At 40.0% G+C, this 23524-nt stretch overlaps 2 protein-coding genes across 2 annotated transcripts; both read right to left on the bottom strand.

The window, feature by feature from the left end:
• Positions 1–780: 780 nt before the first annotated feature.
• On the bottom strand, positions 781–3177 carry LOC109399953 (putative odorant receptor 83c). Its single transcript, XM_019672424.3, has 4 exons — positions 1487–3177; positions 1328–1427; positions 1180–1269; positions 781–1122 (listed from the first exon to the last, which is right to left on the bottom strand). The coding sequence occupies exons 1-4, from the start codon at positions 2272–2274 to the stop codon at positions 913–915; spliced, it is 1188 nt and encodes a 395-aa protein (XP_019527969.3). The 5' UTR covers positions 2275–3177; the 3' UTR covers positions 781–912.
• Positions 3178–13936: 10759 nt separating this feature from the next.
• Positions 13937–16100, bottom strand: LOC109399441 (uncharacterized). The gene is made up of 2 exons (XM_062843640.1): positions 15125–16100; positions 13937–15056 (listed from the first exon to the last, which is right to left on the bottom strand). Exons 1-2 carry the CDS (start codon positions 15452–15454, stop codon positions 13941–13943), a joined length of 1446 nt encoding a protein of 481 aa, XP_062699624.1. The 5' UTR covers positions 15455–16100; the 3' UTR covers positions 13937–13940.
• Positions 16101–23524: the final 7424 nt, after the last annotated feature.

The following is a 23524-nucleotide window of genomic DNA, read 5'->3' as shown; positions in this document are numbered from 1 at the left end:
AACCCACTCCGCCACAGAACAAGGTAACAATTCTGTGAAGTAGAAAGCCAACCTGAACCCAAAGCCCACCTCACCCCAATCGCCACCCCTCCTCGCAATTCACCATCTCCTTCGGTCGGTGGTGAATTGCGAGGAAAGAACGTGGGGTGAGGTGGGCTTTGGGTTCAGGTTGGCTTTCTACTTCACAGAATTGTTAGCTTGTTCTGTGGCGGAGTTGGTTAACGCGCCCTGTCTAGCGAACTTGGGGAGACGTGGGTTCAAATCCCACCAGAACTACGTGGATTTTTTCGCAATTTTTCCTCTCAATTTGTCCATTTTTCAACACATATTGTGCCTATGAACTTCAGGCATTACGTATGTCAAACTTTTAGCCTTTAATCAATTGACTGTGTCTCGGATTTTGCAGGTGATGGTCATATGCCCTGGTCGGAACAAACAGCTAGAGCATAACTGTGACAAATTCAGGCAAGGAAAATGTTTAGAACATTTGTAAGAGTCTAAAATAGTTTCCTGCAGTATATTGCCTATCACTGATTTGGACCAATCATCGGTTTGTTGGCGTTCTTTTGCCGTTGTTTTCCATGCTTGCTTTCAACATAATTCCATTTCCATCGATTGTTCCGTTAATATATAACTAAACTTGTTCCATGAACTTTTCAAACGTTTATGGCCGTTTGCTAAAGCATATTTTGTAGATTTATAATTGTTAAAAAAAAACTGCTAGTAGATTGTGTGCGAAGAATATTTTATTTGGAAAATCATTTTCGCATACTTCTATCTCATTTTTCGTAACACTTTTTAATTGAAGCTTGCTCAGGAGCTACGTGAGGTGCGCCTCATTGGCGCAGTGGTTGGTGCGGATTTTTTGCTACTACCATTCTTTAATCAACGTTTTTATAATCGTATCATGTATTATTCCTCGCGAACGGTCAAAAGCATAGTGAAAATACTGTAGATAGTTTTGTACACTTGCAAGTACGTGGGCATGTTCAATCGAGCAAAAACGAGCGTCAATTTAACTGGTTCTTGAGCTGATTGTAGAAGAAAACGAAGTAATTTTTGATTGCTCAATGACAGTTTATACCATGAGATGTTGTAAATTGCACGCTGCAATTCTTCATTCTGCGGGATGGAAAAGTGATAATTTAAATCAGTGTTATACATTTCGCCGGATTTTACCTTGATTTCCAGAATCGTTCCTAGAAAGCATCCAAAAAATAACTGATAGCTGACAAACAGAATAAACACAATTCCTTGGTACCAAGAAAGCTGAAAAGTATATTCATTGTTATATATAAAAACCAAACTGAAGCACTTTATTTATTACCGTGACTACGGCAAACAGCGATAGAATCAAAACAGACGACAAACTTATGAAGCTGAGTAAGTACATCATACAGAAAACCGTTTCAACTGTGCGTAGGTATCTGAAATTATGTTGATGTCATTTTAAAACAACTTTTATGATGTTTTTTTTTATTATTACGTCAGATGTTCCTGATGTCGTTGGATGATGCTTATGATTTGGTCATCCATGTCGGAATCTCCCTCGTCAATGTGCCGACTTAATTCCTTCAGCGAATCGACAATCAGATTTATCTGCGTGAACGAATTCATCGATATGATCATGTAGATACAATCAGGGCCCATATCCTGGGACGTTACGAACACCGTCAAAAGTATCTGAACAAAATAATTGATCATATATCCTGTCCACGAAAACTGATCGAGGAATGGAATGTAGAACCCAAATGGTAACAGTTTTAGGCCCGTATATGTCAAAACTAGCACAGGGGCAAAATCTAGCGAAATGCTTGTAAAGGCGTATCCCACAATCATCGTTTTCAAAATCACACTCAGCAAGAAAACATCGTTCATTAGCAGATCTCTCGTTCGCGGATTGCATTCCTCTCGGTAGAGCGTCTTCGTATATTGGTGCAGCCAAACAAGATCTTTCCGGAAAACTCCAAACGTGACTATTTTCGTCACGGACTGAATTGCGATTCCAATTGTGGTTAAACTGTTGATCAGATCTTCGGTATTGTCTCGCATTTCGTAGGCCGATACTATGTTGATGTAGAAGTAGAACATCAAAAGCGAGACACTGAACGTTACTCTGGGATTTAGTATCTGGAAATCTTCACTGAACACATCCAGACCGGAAATTTTCGATACTTTGTTGGGGAATTTTATTTGGTGGGCGTAAAATTCGGCGGGTTCCTTGAAGGAATGTTGAAAAATCCTAAATCGTTGAAGTTTCTTCAGGAAACTCATCTTTGAAGTGTAACGCAGTTAAAACAATTGAATGGACTAATGCCATTCTAAAAGAGGTGATCCTATATAAATGCAATCAATATCCTTTACAAAATCAATGTAGCTACGTTAGTGGGCTTGATGGAAGGCCATAATTATTTTCACGCAGAAGAAACACCCATCGACTTTCAAATGTAAATAGTCTATTATCTGAAGCAGTTCTCCGAAGGTAATGCAATGAAAAGTATAGTGCAAATGCATACACTACATACGAGATTCAACTTTATTTGCAGAACTTTTTTCTTAGTTTAGCTCAGTTGAATCAAATCATAACACGAACAGAGAATAGCTACCGTTGGTGGATAAATAGATACCGTAATCCGGGGTATCATTGATCAGCGGGGTAACATTGATCGCCTTGACCCACCTCATGAAATGTTCAAATAAGCATTTTACATTGAATCAGTTTCTGCTATGGAATGGTATATAGTAATCTGCTATCATTTAGCTATTAAATGACATGCAATTTATGGAAATTGAATTTCATAAACATTGAATTAGATCAATTTTTCCATAACTGTGTTTCGTAACGCAATGAGATACATTGTCAAACATTCATGCTTGGCGTAAATACTAGATACAATATGAGGTTCGAAATTACTGTATTACTTCAATATGATATTCTAGAGTTGGATTTAATAAACGAAACTTTTATGAAAATGCTATTTTTCAGTAAAATATACGATTTATTAAAAGTCGGCTATCAATTCCTTAAGCCATTGCCTACCTTTAGGTGTTACTCGTGGTTTAGAGGATTTTAATCCTAAAATAACTTAAAAAGTACATAATTTGTAAGAATTTGAACAACATATTCGAAATCAGCGACCCCGAATTTAGTTAGAAAGGGTATATTCAACACAAATGAACATTGATCACTGACATGATCAATGTTACCCCAAATCAACACAATCAAAAATTATATTAAAAACCTTATTTAAACATGTTTTAAAGTTTTACAATACTTTTTCAAGTAGCTTAACACATACTCAGAGGGCCAGTACTTGTTTTAAAAATATTAAACATGTAACGTTTGCTTTAACAAGATAATTATTCAAGATAGATAGGAAATTCTGATCAATGTTACCCCGGATTACGGTAACGAGTTTTGTATTTTTAGCGGTTGAAAAAGATTATGTACTACACTTATCTAAATAAAATTTCGAATTGCATCAGCATACCTTATGCATATTTGCCACAAAAGCCGGGGGTTTTCAGACTTTTTGCCTCGCGTTGCCCTTTTTCCTAATAAATTGCTGCACCCATTCAAGAAGATTTTTACCTTCTTCCTAAGTTCATTTACTCGCCACTTTGATGTTCTGCTGCAACGCATCTGGTGATAAAATAATGATTCATAACACTCTGCATGCACCCTCGGGCTTTGAAAAATTACGAACTTTAACAGGTTGCCCGTTTACAGATGAGCTAACAGAATTGCGTGGATGACAAAGGAAATTTTCAACGATTGGGTTAAAAGTTGCTTGATCCCTGATGCTTTACGAAAAATGGATTGCCGATTAAAATTCTTGTCATTCTGGATAGCGCGTCCAGTTACATGGCAATCGAGCACCCAAACACGAAGATTGAATTTCTGCCTCCGAACACATCCTCACTGTTACAGCAGCCCCATAGATCAGGGAATAATATCAACATTCAAGAAATGTTTACCTCAATCAAAGCTTCCGGTTTTCATTAGACAAAACTGATGCCGACGAATCGCTTACGGTGACCACAAAAATCACAATTATCTATTGCATCTAACTTGTTGGGACCGAATGTGCAGCAGTTGAAAAAACAAATACCGTGATTTCGGGTGAAATTGATCACTTTTCGTAGTTTTTGGCGATTAATTTTTGAATACTTATCGATATGGATCAATTTAATGCTTTAAAATAAGTACGACCATGGGTTTCATCAGTCAACGAAGTGAAAAATTCTACTGCAAATCATTTTATTACAAAAAATAGGGTCTTGTACCATTTGGGCAGGTGTACCTATTTTGGGCACTTGCCGCTTTAACGAAGTCAATTTCAAACCGATTGATTTGAGTTTTGGTATAGAGTTAGATACTGCACGTGCCTAACTCTATAGGTAAATTCAAATAAATTCGTTTGAAATTGACTTAGTTATAGCGGCAAGTGTCAAAATAGGTACACTTGCCCAAATGGTACAAGACCCTATCATTTGAAATAAAAAATCAAAAATTTTAATTTCGGGGTGAAATCAATCAATCAGTGAAATGTTTTTGTAAGTGCTGAAAATATTTTTTCCTCCTGAATTAACAACACCGGAATGCGAAAAGCTGTGCGCAATTTTAACAAGTTTACTGAAGTTTGATATATTTAAGTTTGAAGTTTAATAAATCTTAATAAAACGCCTGAAAGTATGCAATTTCCGAAAAAGTACAATTTTATGCATTAAATTATTTATAGAACTCTTGATGACGAAATCGGGTTAAGCGAATACTAGGCAGCTAGAAACATTCATTCGAATATTCATTACATTTGCGATACAGCTACGGTAACAAAAGTTTGAAAGTGCCAGTGAAGTTCGCCTGACAGGCAGTTTCGGAAAATATTGAATTATGTGACTAATTGACTGTAAAACATGTAAACTCATCATTCAATAACTGTTGAGCTAGATGATGAACAACTTTTACAAATTGTTTTGAGTTTAAAGCGTTATTTTTAACAAATGAAAATGACCCTCTTGTCAATTTCACTCCACTGATCAATTTCACTCGAAATCACGGTACCCTAAATGCCTGCTGGAAGCCCACTTGACAAACCTGCGCAGTCAGCAAACAAAATCCAGAGGAAGAAGAAGAAGTGCATTCGCAGATTGTGCAGATGGAGGAAGGATTTGACGGTGACAAAGTTTGTGAAAACAATGTTGCTGGACGATGACGAGCTCATGGAATTGTTACAAGAAGACCGGAGCCGAGATGAAGGGGAAGTTTACGAAACGTCGAAGGAAAAAAAATAACGAAACAAACCTTAAATCATAAACGCCTAAATATATGCACGGCACTTCTAAGCTTCTAATACACATATCAATTGAGCACCCCAGGTTCTCCATACAAACTTCGGCCATAAACTGTGAGGTCCCGTTGCAATACTTTTCAAAAATTCTTCTCAGAATCCCAAAACCCTGTTCTTTTTTTTCTCATCCCGTAACACGAACTTTTTTTAAAATGTTTTCGAGCAGTGTATTGACCCGTCCATTGAACGAGCTGTGATGTTCAAACATGAATTGACTGCCTGAATGATCAGGTATGTGGAACATAGAAAAAAAGAACGACATTTCGGCAACCAATTAAACAATAGAAAAGCAGATTCAAGAGATAAGGGAAGATGAACCGTCGCAGTTCAAAAAATCCGGTAATGATTTTGATTTAGATTCTTGTGTATTAAGATGTATTAAGAAGGTTAAAATGCGCATCGTGAACCGAACTGTCGCGAACGGGCAAACTGACAAACGCTCCAGCCGGAACCGCGTTCGCCGCTTTGGCTTCTCGTCTGACATCATGCATCCGTTGTTACCGACTATATCCGAAGATCGGTTTTGTTTCCCTGCGGCCATTCCACCCTTGACGGAATTACATACATTTAGGCGTATTCCGCTCAGCAACATAAATTGGAACTTCAAGGGTTAATTATTGTAATGTTAGTGCATTAATTGTAGTGTTAGTTGGAAATTAGGGTAAACTACTCAATATAGGGTAAATGGCCCTATTATCAAGACGACATATACCTCCTTAGAAACATTAATAAGAAAATAACTCATTGAACAACTTTGTTGACTTTTTATCCACTTTAACGCAAAGGGTGGGAGATTGTGACGACGTAGTGTCCTGGTGATCCTTAAGGATCATTCCGAAGGACATTTGCTGCAAATCCTGTAGACTGAACATTGAGCCATTTTATTTTCTGGTAATGTGTTCGATGAAATAAGTCGAAAAATGAATTATTCTAGAATATTGGGTTTTTCATCCACTTTAACGCAAAGGGTGGGGGATTGTGACGACATAGTGTCCTGGCAATCCTTAAGGATCATTCCCAAGGAAATTTGCTGCAAATCCTGCAGACTGAACATTGAGCCATCTTATTTTCTGGTAATGTGTTCGATGAAATAACTTGAAAAATGTTAGTTTAATGAAGACTGCTTAGCCGAAAAACTAGAAACTAACAATTTAAAGTTAGTTTTTCCATGGCAATGGCGTTTACGTTATTTATTAAAAAGCCAGCACCCAATAAAAATATATGTTCATTTCAGGCAAATCTATGGTTTCTGCGTTGATGCAGTGCTGTGGCTGTTAAACAAAAACAACAATGTAAACATGCTGGATACGTTCACAGCCACAAAGCTGTTTCAGCTGGGAATGTTTGAAGAAATAGGTAAACTGGACATTGGCACACAACACAAAATTGCTGTACTCGTGGCCAAAGTTTTAACGGAAAAACGCGACACACTTATACCAGTTTGTTATGGGCAGCACTTTTATCTCGTTAAAATCACTGTCCAGAATGATAAGAGGTGCTTCGAAATGTTTGATTCGATGCAAGGCAATTCGACGAATTTGACTGCAAACTGCCTGTATGGCAAGTTTTGCAGTCAAATAAAAAACTAGGGGTGGGTAATGTCTAGGACATAACCGCAAAGTTGACGTAGGACAAAGGCTGGAACGAAATTCTGATTTCAAAATGGCCTTTTTATTTAACGTCTTAAACCAGCTGATCTTTCGGGTCATCAATCAACGGACCTGTCACATTAGTAGACCTTAATTATACAATGTATTTTGTTACAGACGCTGGCAAATTCAAATGGGCGGATTCATGTGTTGAGTAAAGTTATGTAATCACTTTAGATGGACGCATTCATAAGTATCTGCAGACAAGTTCAAGAGTTTTTTAATTTTAAAGGTAAATCAGGCCGAATATGTCTAAAGGTCCTATCTGCAGAAGAGAGGCTCTCTTTGGTTTCCCTCTCTTTTGTTAACATCTCAGCTGTTTATTTGTATTTTGATTGTCTCCTTACATTGAACGATGGTCAAAACAATCGTCCTTTGATTTGTACTGCAAAAATAGTTGAAAAGTGTACCATTACATTGCAATAATTGAAAGAGAAAGTAAACGAAGAGAGGCTCTCAAATGTAGATAGGACCTATTGAAATGTTTGGCCTGAAATCTTCATTCATCCGTTCTTTGAAAGCTTTTTATAGAACAGATTAAATTATTACACTATTGAATGGCATTATAGATCATAGCTTCCTAAATACGTTTCGCGCTGTAACCCCAACTGCTTGCAGGCACACGTCAATTGTTCCACGCGAAGTAGGGTGACGACAGACTGGGGAGTCGCAAAAGAAATGTTTGGAAAACGAAACGTTAGATCATTTTGGAGTTTCTCGTGAAATGTTCTGGATTCGGCAATACGTTGTATACTTCTGGGAAGAACAATTAGTGGCTAGGCCAGCTTTACTGTTGCTAAGCTTTCAGTCTGTCGTATTTCATTATCCGAAAATTATCCGACTCATAACTCTTTAAGAATAATTTTCGGTGGTCCTGAAAAAGGACCGTTGACGTGTTGATTTTCTTCGCGCTAAATGCAGAATGCCACCGAAAACTGGCCCGCCGCATGCTGGTGTGGATGAGATTCCTTGTTCTATCAGCTAGATAGACGAGAGTCGTCGCTGGAATGGTGCGCAGCTGAGGAGGTGACATCAACTCCCCTTGACTGATCCAACTAAAATGACGAAAGAGAACAGAAGATACAGCTTTTGTGCCCCTAAAATAGCTGGTGGAGCTCCTCCCATTTGGCAGGCTTTCCTCTTTATTTCGTTTGCATGACCCGTCCGTATGTTTCAGATGCTTCATACGACTAATCAACCATTTATTAAGAAAATTTTATCAGTCGAAGAAAGTAATGGAAGTATGGTAATGGAAACAATTATTTTGAATTGATACGTGTTAGAATGAATCAATGTTTCTCACAAAACTGTCCCGATAAAATAATGCGTTGTTAAATTCCGAGTAGAACGCTTAATGTAGCTGTAGCTTCGCCACCAAGAATTCAATATTTCACTTTGCGTTTGCACTACACTTTTTCTGATCTATTCCATCCATTTAAAATTATCCGATTCATAACTCTTGCGGGAACATGTTTCAGCGGTCCTGAAAAGGACCGTTTGAATAATGGACGATTTTAATGATTTCTCCATGTCACGCAATGCGTGTTGGTTTTCTCCGCGCTCAATGCTAGGCACCGTCGAAAACTGCTCCGCCGCTTGCTTCCATGGTCAGTGGATGAAATTCATATTAGGTAGGTACTATCAGCCGAGAGTCGAAGCAGTTAATTAGCTGCTGTGACACCCACCTCCATCCTCCTTGATTGATCCAACGAAAATGCCGAAAGAAAACAGAGGGCACAGCTTTTATACCCCTAGATTAGCAGATGAAGCTCCTCCCATTCGGCTGGCTTCCAGTTTATTTCGTTTGCATGCCCCGCCCGCATGCACCCAGACGCTTCAAACGATGAACCAACCCAGCAATGAGTAAATTTTCATTGAACAGAGCACCAAGCATTCAATCTATCAGTTTTTGGCTGCCCCACTCTTTTCCCGACCGATGGAATGAAACGTTTAAGGGATCTTGACGATTCAAGAAAGAAAATTACAAGAATTCATTATTTCACGCAATGCGTGTGGGTTTTCTCCGCGCTGAATACCGGATACCGTCAAAAATTGCCCCGTCGCTTGCTACAGTGGATAAGATTTAGTGACCGGATGGACGCCACCTGAAACTGCCCCGCCGCTTGCTGCCGTGGATGAGTTTAATCACCGGCTTCACTCTTGCTGGCAACGAAGTACACCTTTCTCGATCGAGGGTGGAAATTTCTTCAATTAACTCTTGAGGAATCACTTTCGATGGTCCTGAAAAGGACCGTTTGAATAATGGACGAATTTGATGGATTCATCATGCCACGCAATGCGTGTTGGATTTCTCCGCGCTCAATTACTAGGCACCGCCGAAAACTCGCCCGCCGCTTGCTGCCGTGGATTAGATTCCTGGTGCTATCAACCGAGAGTCATCGCAGTCGATGTGCGGCTGCTTGAGGGAGATGACATCCTACCTCCTTGGCCGATCCAACGTAAATGAAGACAGAAAACAGAGGACACAGCTTTTATACCCCTAGATTAGCATATGAAGCTCCTCCCATTCGGCTGGCTTTTCAGTTAATTTCGTTTGCATGACCCGCCCCTCATGCTCCAGACGCATCAAACGATTACTCAACCGAGAAATGAGAAAATTTCCATTGAACGGATAATGTATCCAAAATATTAGATGATTTAGATCATTTTAATTTGGAAAATGTTAGAATTGAAACATTTTTCACGCAAAATGGTCCGGATATGATAATGCGTTGCCAAAGTCCGGGTGGAACAATTAGGCGTCATAATTGTTGCTGACTGAGTCACCAAGCATTCAATAATTCACTTTTCGGTTATACTACACTTTTCCCGTTCGTTGGAATGAAATTATCCAATTCACAGCTCTCGAAAAATCATTTTCGATGGTCCTTAAAAGGACCGTTTGGATAATGAATAATTCTAGGAAGAAAATTAAATGAATTCACTATGCCACTATGCGTGTTTGTTTTCTCCGCACTAAATGCTGAACGCCGTCGAAAACTGGCCCCCGCTTGCTGCCGTGGATGCGATTAATGACCGGCTTCACTCTTGCTGAGAAACGATGCTCTCTCCTTGCTTTGCACTACACCTTTCTCGATCGAGGGTGGAAATTTATCCAATTAACTCTTGAGAAATCATTTTCGATGGTCCTGAAAAGGACCGTTTGAATAATGGACGATTTTGATGAATTTACAATGCCACGCAATTTGCGTTGGTTTTCTCCGCGCTCAACGCTAGACGCCATCGAAAACTGGCCCGCCGCTTGCTGCCGTGAATGAGATTCCTGATGCTATCAGTACGATAGCCGAGTGTCGTCGCTGAGTCGATGTGCCGCTGCCCAGCTCGAGGTGTCACCTCGACGGTGGTCGAAATGGAACTGACGAACAGCTCTCGCATGATCGCATTCCTTCCTGCATCGTAGGGGGCTGTTCATAAACCACGTAGACTTTTTGGGGGGGGGGGGTCTGGCCAAAGTCTACGCTCCATACAAATTTCAAAATTTTTGTATGGACGAAAGTCTACGAGGGGGGAGGGGGGGTCTGAGATTGCCAAATTTTGGTCTACGTGGTTTATGAACAACCCCTAGGTAGTTGCCCCCACGATGCGCACCAATCAGAGAGCGTTGGTAGACTGAACGAGAAAATTAGTCCGCTACCCATATTTATAGATTTCAGCGATTTCAATGTCTAACTTTAAAACAACTTTTCAACTATTTATCAATGATTTTTAGGTTCACCGAATATTACAAATTGAACGTGGGAGTTTCATCTCTCGGATAACGGGATTTCTTTATCATTTCATTCAGTGGGAAAGATACTGTGAGCGTTTAAAATCTTTCACTCAAACGTAACGCTCTTGGTTTCATAAATTTTGAAATGACACCGGGTATAGAAAACAGAGACGTAGTCCTACGTCAAAAAATCACGAACTCACTGGCATAACTCTCAAGAAACCCTCAGGTTGGACAGTGAGAGATAAAAAGTGCTGCCAGCAGAACGACGGGTATAATTGCGGCATTTATATTATACATTTTGCTGAAAATGTGATAAAAGGTAAACACCCAAGTAACCACATGCATTATATCATAGCACGTAATCAGTTCTATTTCAGCATCATTAGGGTGAAACTGCATTAAGTTCACACGCCTGATGCAATAATACATTAACTCAACAATAAGAATAATTCATAGCATTGTCGCACAGCAGCATTTTACTATACATTATATCATTATATAATGTTTGCTTAAGTGCTTCATTGCTTACCGGCTTATAATGCAACCTTACTTTAAATAAATGCATTATACAGTAATATAAGAAATGTATAATGTAACTGTTTAAAGTTGATATCTAAATTTGACTTTGTTTATAAAACTATTCGTCGATATTGTAGATACAAAATGGATCGCAGAAAGAAGTGGAAAATGTTTCTGAATAGTGGATGTTTTAGAAGAAAAGTGAAGAAATATCGTCATATTGATCAAAATAATAAATCCGCAATAAATCCTGAGGCATCCAGCAAGAACCACAAATCTGATCCGGCTGCCGTGGACCATAAACAGGTGGAACACCCGGAATTCGCGGAGCCAAATTCTGCTGTGCCGAAAATCTCACCAGAATCTAACGATGAATCCTTCGACGATCCTCGTGCTTCCGATAACAACGGCTGTGAAGATGCAGAAACGGTTCCTATGGAGCTTGCCACAGAACCAATTTACAATCGTAATTCAATCGAGGAATCCGATAGGAACCTATCGTCATTTCTTCGAAATTGGAGTGTACAATATAATACAGGTCGGACTCGATTATCCGGAGTCGGGATCAGAAGCTTCCCAATAATATATCTTCGAAACGAAATATTGTATAAAGCTTAAATCTTGACATTTTATCAAACCAAATTTGATTGGTAATCAGGCAAAATTTCAGCTTCATTCAATATTCCGTTTGCCAGATATATGGTTGGGAAGCTTCAGAACCCGACTCCGGATAATCGAGTCCGACCTGTATCAGACAACAAGCCATGAAACCGCTCCTACAAAAACTTAACCAACTTGACTCAACATTGCCCAGAGATCCCAGGCGACTTCTGTATACGCCTCGGATTAAACCGTCCATTACTGCCATCGATGGAGGAGTGTATTGGCATCAAGGGATCGGTGAGAATATGATTTTCAATCAGAAAAGGACTCATTGTCTGATCTAAATATTATTTTTATCAACTTTCAGAAAATTGCCTTCGGCAGTGTTTTGCTAAACTGAGTGAACAACTGTCAATATCCATCAACATCAACATTGACGGCCTCCCCTTATTCAATAATGGAACTGGACAAGTGTGGCCTATATTGTTTAACATCCACGAGTTGCCAGAAATCAATCCCATGATGATTGGAATTTTGCTACGGTCGCTGCAAACCAAAAAAAGTGGAAGAATATCTAGAGAAGTTTGTGGTTGATATTCTACCTGTACTACATCACGGTTTGATCATAAATGGGTTTCATATGAAAGTTAAAATACGAGCTTTCATATGCGACTCACCAGCAAGAGCGTTCATAAAAGGTGAACAGATTTAAATTTGAGTGTATATCTATTACATAACAGCATGATTTATTTTTAGGAATCGTAAATTTCAACTCTCAGCATGGTTGTCTTAAATGTTGCACGATTGGTCAATATTCTTCATTATTAAGAACGAACATATTCCCGAACACGTCAGCAGTCAAAAGAACGGATTTCGAATTCCGACAAGGCCTGTACGAAGAACATCAGCAAGTGTACAAAATAAGAGAAAATGGGAAACTGTTAAAACAACCAGTAGTTACGCCCCTATTGCATCTTCCAATCGATATAGTAGAAGATGTGATTGTTTCTGACTCACTCCATCTACTCCATCTAGGAGTAATGAAGAGATTACTTCTCGCTTTTCGGGATGGCATAATGGTTTAGACTCGCGTAGGTGGTCAAAGAATGAGGTCGCTTCAATTTCAGAATTACTCTCAAAAGTACAACTACCCGTGGAAATTCACCGGTCAGTACGCGGCATTGACACTTTGAACCATTGGAAAGCTTCGGAATGCGCCTCATTTTTAAATTACATTGGAATTGTAATCCTCAAACACTTCGTCGAAGATGAAATGTATGCTATCTTTTCGATTCTCTTCTGTGCAGTTACCATTTGCTCCAGCAACTATTTTCGGCGATTTCTGCCTGTTGCACAAATTCTATTTAAGCAATTTAATACCAAATACTACAGTCAGTTCAATTCAGTTACAAGTAACATACATAACTTGTCTCATATTGTTGATGAGATTCGTCGATTTGGGCCACTACCAACAATTTCGTCTTACCCATTTCAAAATCATTTACACAAGATCAAGAAGTTGATTCGAACAGGACGACTGCCTTTGCAATAAATAATCAATCGCTTAGCAGAAAAAAATAACATTGATCAAGAAAATAACAGCACAACCCTTCAATATCCATGTCTTGAAAATCCATCAAAACAAGACAGTTCCAAATACAATTGCATTAAATTGTCAAAAAGCTTTACCCTAAATCAACAATTTTCCAACAAATGGTTCCTTACCAGAGATAAAAAAGTAGTTTCAATGTGTTTCGCAGACTCAACTGGTATCAACGGATCAGAGCTAGTGACATTTAGTAATCTATTTTCAGAACCTTTCCCATCATCAAACATTTTCGTATTTCATACAAGAGACCTTACCTGTAATAATCAGAAAATGATTTCGGTTAACCAAGCGTTATGCAAATTAGTTGCTATTAATGTGTACAATGACATTGTATTTATTCCTTTGCATCACACATTGCCGGACAAAGAATGCTTGTAAAACCATGAAAACATTTATTCAAAATACACGCATGTTCGAAAACGAAATAAAAACAATCAATTCATCAGTTCGTATATGCTTTAGGTAGAAACTTGTCTCTACAACTTCGGTTCTGGTTTCAGGATGGTCTCGTCCAAGAATTCAACGATCATTTCCTGTGAGTAAATGTGATCATTCGTTGTTGATTGTTGACCTGAGTTATCAGTGGGTACTTCATCGCCGGCGTTATCATCCTTTTCCTCATCGTCATCATCCAAGTCTTGTTCATCTCTTACAATTTTTCGGCCACGTTTCCTCGACACAGAAGCACGTACTTGCTTGATATCCTCGACTCGCTGCTTGGAATTGCGAATGCATTGCTTGAGGAACTTGTGGCAAGATTCCAAGGTAAATAGCTCATCAGCGTTGAGAACGGATTGAAAGAAAAGATCGATAAATTTGCTGTATTTCGAAAAAGCAATCTTTGGTCTCAAGTTTCCGTTTGGGTCTTTTGTCTTACCAACTCCAGTCCATGAGCATTCGCGTAGAAACTGACGGTCAATGAAATAATCAATGAGTTGCAAACACACGGTTTGTCCAGCTCCCGTAAACCGATGCTTTCCATGTATTTTCCCCATCGATCGAACAACGTTAGCCACGAAACTGTCGTTCTTGCACTTCTCCTCAATAGCATCCAATTCAGCAAGATTCTTAACTGGTTCGAACTCATTTTTCTTGATATCGACCGAGTCTTCGTCATCAGCATTCTCCCTCACTTTCTCCGTTCGCTGCCGAGAGCCAATCTCATCAAGTTTGGCATTAATTTGGGAGAGCATGATCAAGCACCGATTCAGTTGGTTTTCCAAGTTTTGCACACGTTCAAAAAGTTCTTTCAACGAAAATTCTTGCGAGTCGGACGTTGTTGGCTGCGAGCGAGATTGCGAGGCACCACGGAGCGGCGTCATTGTTTCGCGGACTGTTCCCAGGTTTTGCACAGGAGCTTCCAAATCCAAATCACTGTTTGTTCCGTCGCACGAGGATGTATCGATGTCAACACTACCAGGACTTCCATGAGCAGTTACTTCCTTGGGCTTGACAGTTTGACCCTGATTCCTGCTCTGGCTCAGAATTTTCGAGAACAAGTCAGAAGCACTTGTATCAACCTTTGAGCGCTTTTTCGGAGCGACAGCATCAGTATCGGAGTACATTTCCATTTGCTTTTGTTCCTTGCATGCCTAAAAAAGAAAACAAAAGCAATAATGAAGCGATCAAACGAGTATTTCGAAGCTATATTTCTACTTACATCATTGTATGTTTTGAAACCAATTCGCTTGATTTTACAACGGTATGAAAGGAGCAAATTTGCGTCGATGCCGATATTGGGATTTTTTTTGGCTTTTTCCAGCAAGCGGTATCCAGCTGCTTTTGCTGGCCAGTAGCACAAATCTCCTCCTTCAAGTTTTGTGAATTTGTCGGGAACACCGTTATTCCATCCTTTGCGAACAATCCACGACGATGGAAGCACGCAAAGGTAAGAATCATCCTCCTCAAACGAGCACTGGACAATGGAATAGTTGCTTTGAGACATGCTGTGAAAGAAATGTGAGTTAATTATAGTATCGCGATGAATCATATAACTTTTCTTCTCAATTTACCTGATATTTTCGATTTCACAACAACTTAAACTAAACACGAGACTAAACAAACCAGTAATATGATGAAAACTTTTGGAGGAAATCTGCAGCCGCCGTGTTTATGTTTTTTTTCTTTTCGGAGCAGCTCGAAATGTCAACCTAACCAGTGCTGCGGAATTAGCTATTTTTATGAAGGGATGCCAGATTATGTTTTTGTGCAACATTGCATTAAAACGGTACTCTGAGAAGTACTATAATGCATCAATAAGTGAGAGTTAATGTTATTATGTCTTTTCTGTTGATGTGGTGTAAAAATTGCAATCTTTGCAACTTCCATCCCAAGTAACAATTTTAATTTTATCAAAGTTTTTTAGCGATTCAAAAATCCTAAACATAAAACCATTGATGCCGACTTGAAAATGCTCTCGAGTTCTTGTATGCCTCAATAAGCCCACGTTCTGGCTAGTTGGCCCAGTCTTATTAGGGTCTACAGAACTTCATATGCAAACCGGCTTAGGATTTCGGGTTGTATCATAGTTTTATCAATCTTCTAAATAAAACCATCTTCTGACTTGTCAAATAATTGTTTTGATTGTTTTTCACTCTCAATGTTTGATCGTCAGAATAAATTATGCTTGGTTGTTTATCCAGCCATCAATTGGAAGATGCCGATCTGGAATTCAGATTTGTTTTCCTATTTAATACGTGTCAGCTAGGATAGGATGTGACAACAGAAATTCGCCTGCCTTGTTATTTTTTCGTTCGATTTCGTCGACGATGGAAATCCAGTGCTGCCACTTTTCTTTATTCCAAATCTTTCAAGCGATTTGAACTTACGGATGGAAATTTTGATGCATATTTCGCACCGTAAATTATTATTTGCATCTGGAATAGCATAACTTGCAAGTAAAATTGATTTCTAACGAAAGTTTCTCTCATTTATAGTGAAAAATATCAAAAATTCAATTGATTTTGCACCAAATCAACGGTATTTATCAATTTTCAGACTTAGGAGCCAGTTTAGGATGTTTTACATTTGAATGCTGACATTTTTAAGCCGATGAAACTTGAATAGAAAAATATAATGATTTTGAATATTGGTATCACATGCTAAACCTACAAACTAGCAACACGGCCAAACCAATAACAAAGCGATCTGATCGCAGCAAACGGATATCAGTTTCGACCAATCAGCGACTGGTCTCCGTTTGACAGCAAAATGGTCTCAAATCGGCTGACTACGTGACGCATCCTATCCTAGCGTGTCAGGAGACATGCCGCGGAAAATTTGTGGTGAATGTGACTGTGATAATGACAAAAACTAAGTGCGCCACACAAACTATGCATAATTTGGAAGTTAAATGCATTTAATTTACTCGGTGGAATTGGGTGCAAAAAAGGTTTTTTCAACACAGCGTAGTTTAAAAGACTTTATGTAATTTTTCTGACAAAATAAAATGACGGAAACGTGTTGTACGGTTTAATTTGATCTAAAGCTGTACGTGAAATCACAAAATTGAGTAATAATTTTTCTGTATTTACATGAATTATCCCGGCTAGGCGACATATTTTTCTGATAAAACTCTGTGTTCCTGATGATTCCTCCAATAGGGCTAACCCTCCTAAGGTAGTCATAACTGAGCTCATGATAGAACTAGCGGTTTTATCACCGCATTTTTTTGGTTTATGTTACGGCCACGAAATCTTTTGTTGGTTTTATGCATTGCCTCAAAGTTTTGTGTATTTGTTTACAAAAAAAAATCTCTCCGACAACAACCGCAAATGCAAGTTTTATTGAAATGGTATATAATAAGTGATAAAACCAATTCATGTCTACTTGCAAGTCTTTAATTGTAGATGTTTATAGCAGAAGTTATATGATAGTTTTAAGGAACGCCAAAGGTTCAAAGAAAAAAACTATCACATAAAACTTATTTAGAACAACTAGTTTTTTGACATGCTCGTATAAAACCAGGATAAAACATGAATAAACCTTCAAGGCATGCTGATTGTTACTTGGGATTACAGATCACAACACAAGGGTTGCAGTATATCGTAAATACCACGGACGTACAGGGATCGAATCCGGCAGAAAGAAAACAATTATAATGAAATATATAAAGTGCACAATTATATTTGTAACAAAATTCATCTTAGAATACGAGAAAATCGATAGAATTACTTCAATCATAAGAATTTCATGAAGTTATTTTTATTTTTATTCAAATGAGGATTGCTTTATAGAAGCATTGTTACTGCTTTGTAGCTTTGTGTACAAGAATCGATAACGCAGAATCGCAAGCATCATATTGGCATTGGTAATGCTATTATTATGCAAAGCATGGGAAGCTTTTTAATAGTCGTATAATTGCCCATTTCCACTTTATATTCGCATTTTTTAAATTTTTAAAGCAGCATTACATTAAGCGTAAGTCACGCTGCACTTATATAAAGTAAAATTAAAGTGGGTTTATAATGTATTTTGGTTACTTGGGCAGACATATTTTTTTAACTATTCCATATTAAGATTTTTATATTGCAGGGTCCAACACTTTCAGCAAACAAATAAATGCCGATAAAGTTATGGAGGAAACGTTTGCAATGATTCAAAGCGAGGTGATGAAGCAGAAGGTTTGCTTTAACTGCTGCCAGAAAATTGAACCAAACGAAAACATTATTAATTGCATTAAATGCAGCGGGTGCGTGGATGAAGAATGCTTTAAAAACAGTTCATGCGGCACTAAGATTACCATTGATAACAAGGAATGTATAGAATGCCCTGCGTGTGAGGCAGTATGATCAGAGGTAATAAAGAAGTTGAATTTTAAAAGAAAACTCGTGTTCAATTCATATTTAACGTGATATTCACCGAGTATAAACTATTTCATATTTTTTCAAGTACGGCAGCATCCATTTATTACGTAACGCTAAAATCGACTCTTTTTGACCTCCCCTCCCCCCTCCGTTACGCTTTTTTGTATGAAAACCCTAATATGTTTGTAAGTACCGTAACGCTCGGTTGTACTCCCCCCTCCCCCTAGAGCATTACGTAATTTGTGGACGCTGCCTAAGAACATTATGTCGTTACAATCTCCCACCCTTTGCGTTAAAGTGGATGAAAACGCCAATATACTAGAATAATTCATTATTCGACTTATATCATCAAATACATCACAAAAAAATAAAATGGCTCTAGGTTCTGTGCACAGGATTTGTAGCAAATGTCCTTAGGGATGATCCTTAAGGATCGCCAGGACACTACGTCGTTACAATCTCCCACCCTTTGCGTTAAAGTGGATGAAAACGCCAATTTACTAGAATAATTCATTTTAGGACTTCGATCATCAAATACATCACCGAAAAATAAAATGGCTCAAGGTTCTGTGCGCAGGATTTGTGGCAAATGTCCTTAGGAATGATCCTTAAGGATCGCCAGGACACTACGTCGTTACAATCTCCCACCCTTTGCGTTAAAGTGGATGAAAACGCCAATTTACTAGAATAATTCATTTTAGGACTTAGATCATCAAATACATCACCGAAAAATAAAATGGCTCAAGGTTCTGTGCGCAGGATTTGTGGCAAATGTCCTTAGGAATGATCCTTAAGGATCGCCAGGACACTACTTCGTCACAATTCCCCATTGTAACCCTTGAAGTTACAATTTAAGTTGCTTTGCGGAATTCGCCTATATGTATGTAATTCCGCCAAGGGTTCAATGGCCGCAGGGAAACAAAACCGATCTTAAATCCGAAAGACAGCGCAATACATTCAGACGCTGCAGAATATATTTAGGCGCTTCTTAAAGTGTAAATCCAGCCATCAGTTGGAACCGTTCGCGTAGTGCACGAGTGCTGTAAATAAGGTTAAACGGTCAAGAATTAAAAAAAAAATAATAACAGGTAAGAAAAACAGAGCCAAGATCTACAAAAAATAGAATCATGCAGAAACTCCCTAAAACGTCCTTGAGACCCTTTGGATCTTCCTCTGGAAATACTTAAAAACCCCTGAAATTCCCATGAGGCCCCCTGTAACGCAGCTCAGGCCTCTCGTGATTTTGAACCGCCGAAAATGCCTCTGAGACCCCCTGGGACCCCCTACAACTACCCCTGGAACCTCCTGTGAACAGAGTTGCATTCTGCCGTTATCAATCGTAGACAAATCGCTAATTTTAGAGAGACTAGCTCGGGCTCGGGCGCCACATGGGCATAACTGAGCCGAAATCTTTTGTTTTTACAATGGTTTTACATTTTACAATTTATTACTGCCTTAAAACTATGTTAGTTTGGGAAGCCGAAGTACTCGCGGCTGTTTCGAGGTTAAGGATTGAAAAAAAAAATAAAATAATATTGGGAAGGAGGGATTAATGGGGTTAAAACTAAATTATTTGCTAACTTATACTAAAACATTGATGGGACAATTGTCCATATCTGTAATGGAACCAGAAAGAAAGGACTTTATCGGTAGACAACGACAAGAAGAGGACAAACGGAAGGAGGGTGACGACAGACAGGGACGAACAACAAAACCAAAAGGCGGACAACGAAAACAAGGAACGTACTACATCAAACTCTGACATCAACACGTTTCAAAACTGGTAAATCAGGTTCATGTATTCCAAATCAAGTCCTGCCAACACTTCTCTAACGGGTTTCTGTTGTTTTCCTCGGACCCGGAGAATTTCATGCAGCTCAGATCTGACCTCACGATACTCATTGCATCCCCACACGACATGTTCGATATCCTGGTAAGCCACGCCACAGACACAGAGATTGCTTTCTGAGAGCCCAACACGGAAGGTATGTGGTTGGACATCAACCGACACATTACACGAATAAAATCGCGGCTCAAATCCAACCCTTTGAACCATGGCTTCTTCGACACCTGTGTAATGATGGAGTGCAACCATCTACCCATCTCTCCATTTGTGTTGCCAGCTGATCAAGGTCTCCTGACGGGCCAATGCAAAAAATTCATCGAAGGCGATTTGACGCTCGTAAATATCGCCTCCGCTAGCGCCCACCTTGGCCAGAGAGTCCGCTTTCTCATTGCCCGGAATTGAGCAATGTGAAGGGACCCAAGCTATGGTGATGATGTATGAGCGTTTGGACAAAGCACTCAAGACTTGGCGTATTCCATTCAGGAAGTACGCTGAGTGCTTCATCGGTTTCATTGACCGAACAGCCTCCAGAGAGCTTAGACTGTCGGTAAAAATGAAGTAGTGCTCAGGTGGGAGAGTGCGAATGTACTCGGTGTAGTATATAGCCGCTAGCTCAGCAATACCGAATATGGCTTTTGAAGCATAAAGGTGGCGCTATGAAATTCGTTGTAGACACCGAATCCAGTCGAATCATCGGTTTTGGAACCATCTGTGAAGAACTGTCTGGCCCCGCTAACATGCCCGAACTTACTTGCAAAAATTTGTAGAATACCTATGGAACGAAAAGATTCCGGTATACCGGTGATCTCATCCCTCATAGAGAAATCAAAATCCACAAATGAGCTGTCGAAGTCTGAGAAGTTGTCACGTACCAGTAGTACACACTCATAAAACGAGTTTGGGGATTCTGTTCGAGCTGCTTTTCGAAGTTTTCTATGACTAACGGATTCAGAACCTCGCATCGGATGAGGAACCGGAACGACAACTCCGCAAAGCGGTCTGTCAGAGGCTGTACACCAGCAAGTACCTCTAAACTCATTGTGTGAGTCGAGTTCATGCAACCTAACGCGATCCGAAGGCAACGGTACTGAACCCGTTGAAGCTTCAGCAAGTGTGTTTTCGCCGCGGATTGAAAACAGAAGCTACCGTATTCTAAAACCGATAGAATTGTTGTTTGGTACAGCCTGATCAGATCTTCCGGATGTGCTCCCCACCATGTTCCGGTAATAGTTCGCATAAAGTTGATTCGTTTTTGGCATTTCTGTATCAGATACACAATGTGCCTCCCCCAGGTGCATTTGGAGTCGAACCAGACGCCGAGGTATTGTGAAGACATGCTATGAGTGATTGTCTTACCCATCAGAACGAGCGGAAACTTAGCCGGTTTGTGTTTTTTAGAAAAGACAAGCATCTCAGTTTTCTCCGGTGAGAACTCGATACCCAGCTTGAGAGACCAAGTAGACAAATTATCCAAAGTATCCTGTAGTGGTTCTTGCAGATCAACTGCTATTGATCCCGTTACAGAAACAACACAGTCATCCGCAAGCTGTCTTAACATGCAATTTTCCATGAGACAATCATCTATGTCTCTAACATAAAAGTTGTAAAGAAGGGGGCTTAGACATGAACCCTGGGGGAGGCCCATGTAGCTAATTCGTGAAACTGTCAAGTCGCCATGAGCAAAACTCATCTGCTTCTCAAACAGCGAATTATACAAAAAGTTGTGCAAAATTGGTGAAAGGCCACTGTCGTGTAGTTTGTCGGAAAGAACATCGACACAAACTGAATCAAAAGCCCCCTTAATATCCAAAAACACTGAGCCCATTTGCTGCTTTTGAGCAAAGGCAAGCTGAATTTCTGAAGAAAGCAACGCAAGACAGTCGTTCGTACCTTTGCCTCTGCGGAAACCAAACTGTGTATCTGACAACATGCCATTCGATTCAACCCATTTGTCCAGTCGAAAGAGAATCATCTTCTCCAACAGCTTCCGTAGACAAGACAACATCGCGATTGGACGGTACGAATTATGATCCGACGCGGGTTTCCCGGGTTTTTGAACAGCTATCACCCTCACTTGTCTCCAGTCATCCGGAACGATGTTGTTATCCAGGAACTGATTGAACAAGTTCAACAAGCGCCTCTTAGCGACGTCGGGGAGGTTTTTAAGCAAGTTGAACTTGATTCTATCCATTCCTGGAGCGGAATTGTTACATGAAAGAAGAGCAAGTGAGAATTCAACCATTGAAAAAGGCCTATCCATGTCGTCCCTATCTTCAGAAACATCACGAATTATTCGCTCGACGGGCACGGAATCTGGACAAACTTTTTTTGCGAACTTGAGGATCCATCGAGGAGAGCTTTCTCGATCCTCGTTAACCGACGACGCGTTACGCATTCTTCTTCCGACGTTCCAAAGTGTTCTCAACGAAGTCTCGCGCGACAAACCCTCGACGAACCGACGCCAGTAACCGCTTTTCTTCGCCTTGATCAAGTTCTTGAACTTGCTTTCAAGGGAAGCGTACCGCTGGAAGTTTTCGACCAAACCGCGTTTCCGAAACTCTTTGAACGCCGCGGATTTCTCCCGATAGATTTCTGTACACTCACTATCCCAACACGGATTGGGGGGTTTCCTGCGAACCGATGGACCTGGCACAGGTCGACGTTGTGCCTGAAGCGCGCTACTGATGATCAGCTCCGACAGAAACCGATACTCTTCCCGCGGTGGAAGAACTTCTACCGATTGCTCACCGTCGATAATTGCTTCCGCGTACTTCTTCCAGTCAATGTGCTTGGTGAGATCGTAGGCGATGTCGATCGATGGAGACTGATGCGACCCGTTGGAAATAGAAACAACAATCGGCAGATGATCACTACCATGGGGATCCTGGATAACCTTCCATGTACACTCCAGCGATAATGAGCTCGAACAGATTGAGAGGTCTAATCGGCTGTTTCTAGGGCTGCCATCTTGAGCTGGAGGTGCCACTCGTGTAACTTCTCCGGTATTCAAAATTGTCATGTTGAAGTCGTCGCAGAGGTCATATATCAACGTTGAACGGCTGTCATCGTACAGTTCCCCCCCAGCCTGTACCATGGGAGTTGAAATCTCCCATGAGCAGCCGAGGCTCGGGCATAACCGAGCAGATGTGAGCGAGATCCCTGCGAGATATTGCAGTTCTCGGAGGAAGATATACGGAGGCAACACTGAGGGTTTTACCTCGGATAGTCACCTCATATGCGACGGCTTCAATGCCTGTCATCGGATAAAAATCGACTCTGTAAAATGGGTGCTGCTTCTTGATCCCTAGAAGCACCCCTCCGTACGGGTCGGATCGATCAAGGCGAATGATATTATAATCGGGAAAAGGTAAGGTTACATCAGGTGTCAGCCACGTTTCGGATAGTGCAA

Source organism: Aedes albopictus, unplaced genomic scaffold, assembly GCF_035046485.1.
Source record: "Aedes albopictus strain Foshan unplaced genomic scaffold, AalbF5 HiC_scaffold_392, whole genome shotgun sequence".
Taxonomy (NCBI): Eukaryota; Metazoa; Arthropoda; class Insecta; order Diptera; family Culicidae; genus Aedes; species Aedes albopictus.
The sequence above is the reverse complement of the archived record's forward strand: the minus strand, read 5'-3'. Positions and strand labels throughout refer to the sequence as shown.

Coding starts and splice junctions, on each gene's coding strand:
- LOC109399953 (XM_019672424.3), bottom strand. CDS start 2,274: ATGAGTTTCCTGAAGAAACTTCAACGATTTAGGATTTTTCAACATTCC. Junction 1,428..1,486: donor CGACATCAGGAACATCTGAC/GTAATAATAAAA, acceptor ACATAATTTCAG/ATACCTACGCACAGTTGAAA. Junction 1,270..1,327: donor CGCTGTTTGCCGTAGTCACG/GTAATAAATAAA, acceptor TATACTTTTCAG/CTTTCTTGGTACCAAGGAAT.
- LOC109399441 (XM_062843640.1), bottom strand. CDS start 15,454: ATGATTCATCGCGATACTATAATTAACTCACATTTCTTTCACAGCATG. Junction 15,057..15,124: donor GTTTCAAAACATACAATGAT/GTAAGTAGAAAT, acceptor TTTCTTTTTTAG/GCATGCAAGGAACAAAAGCA.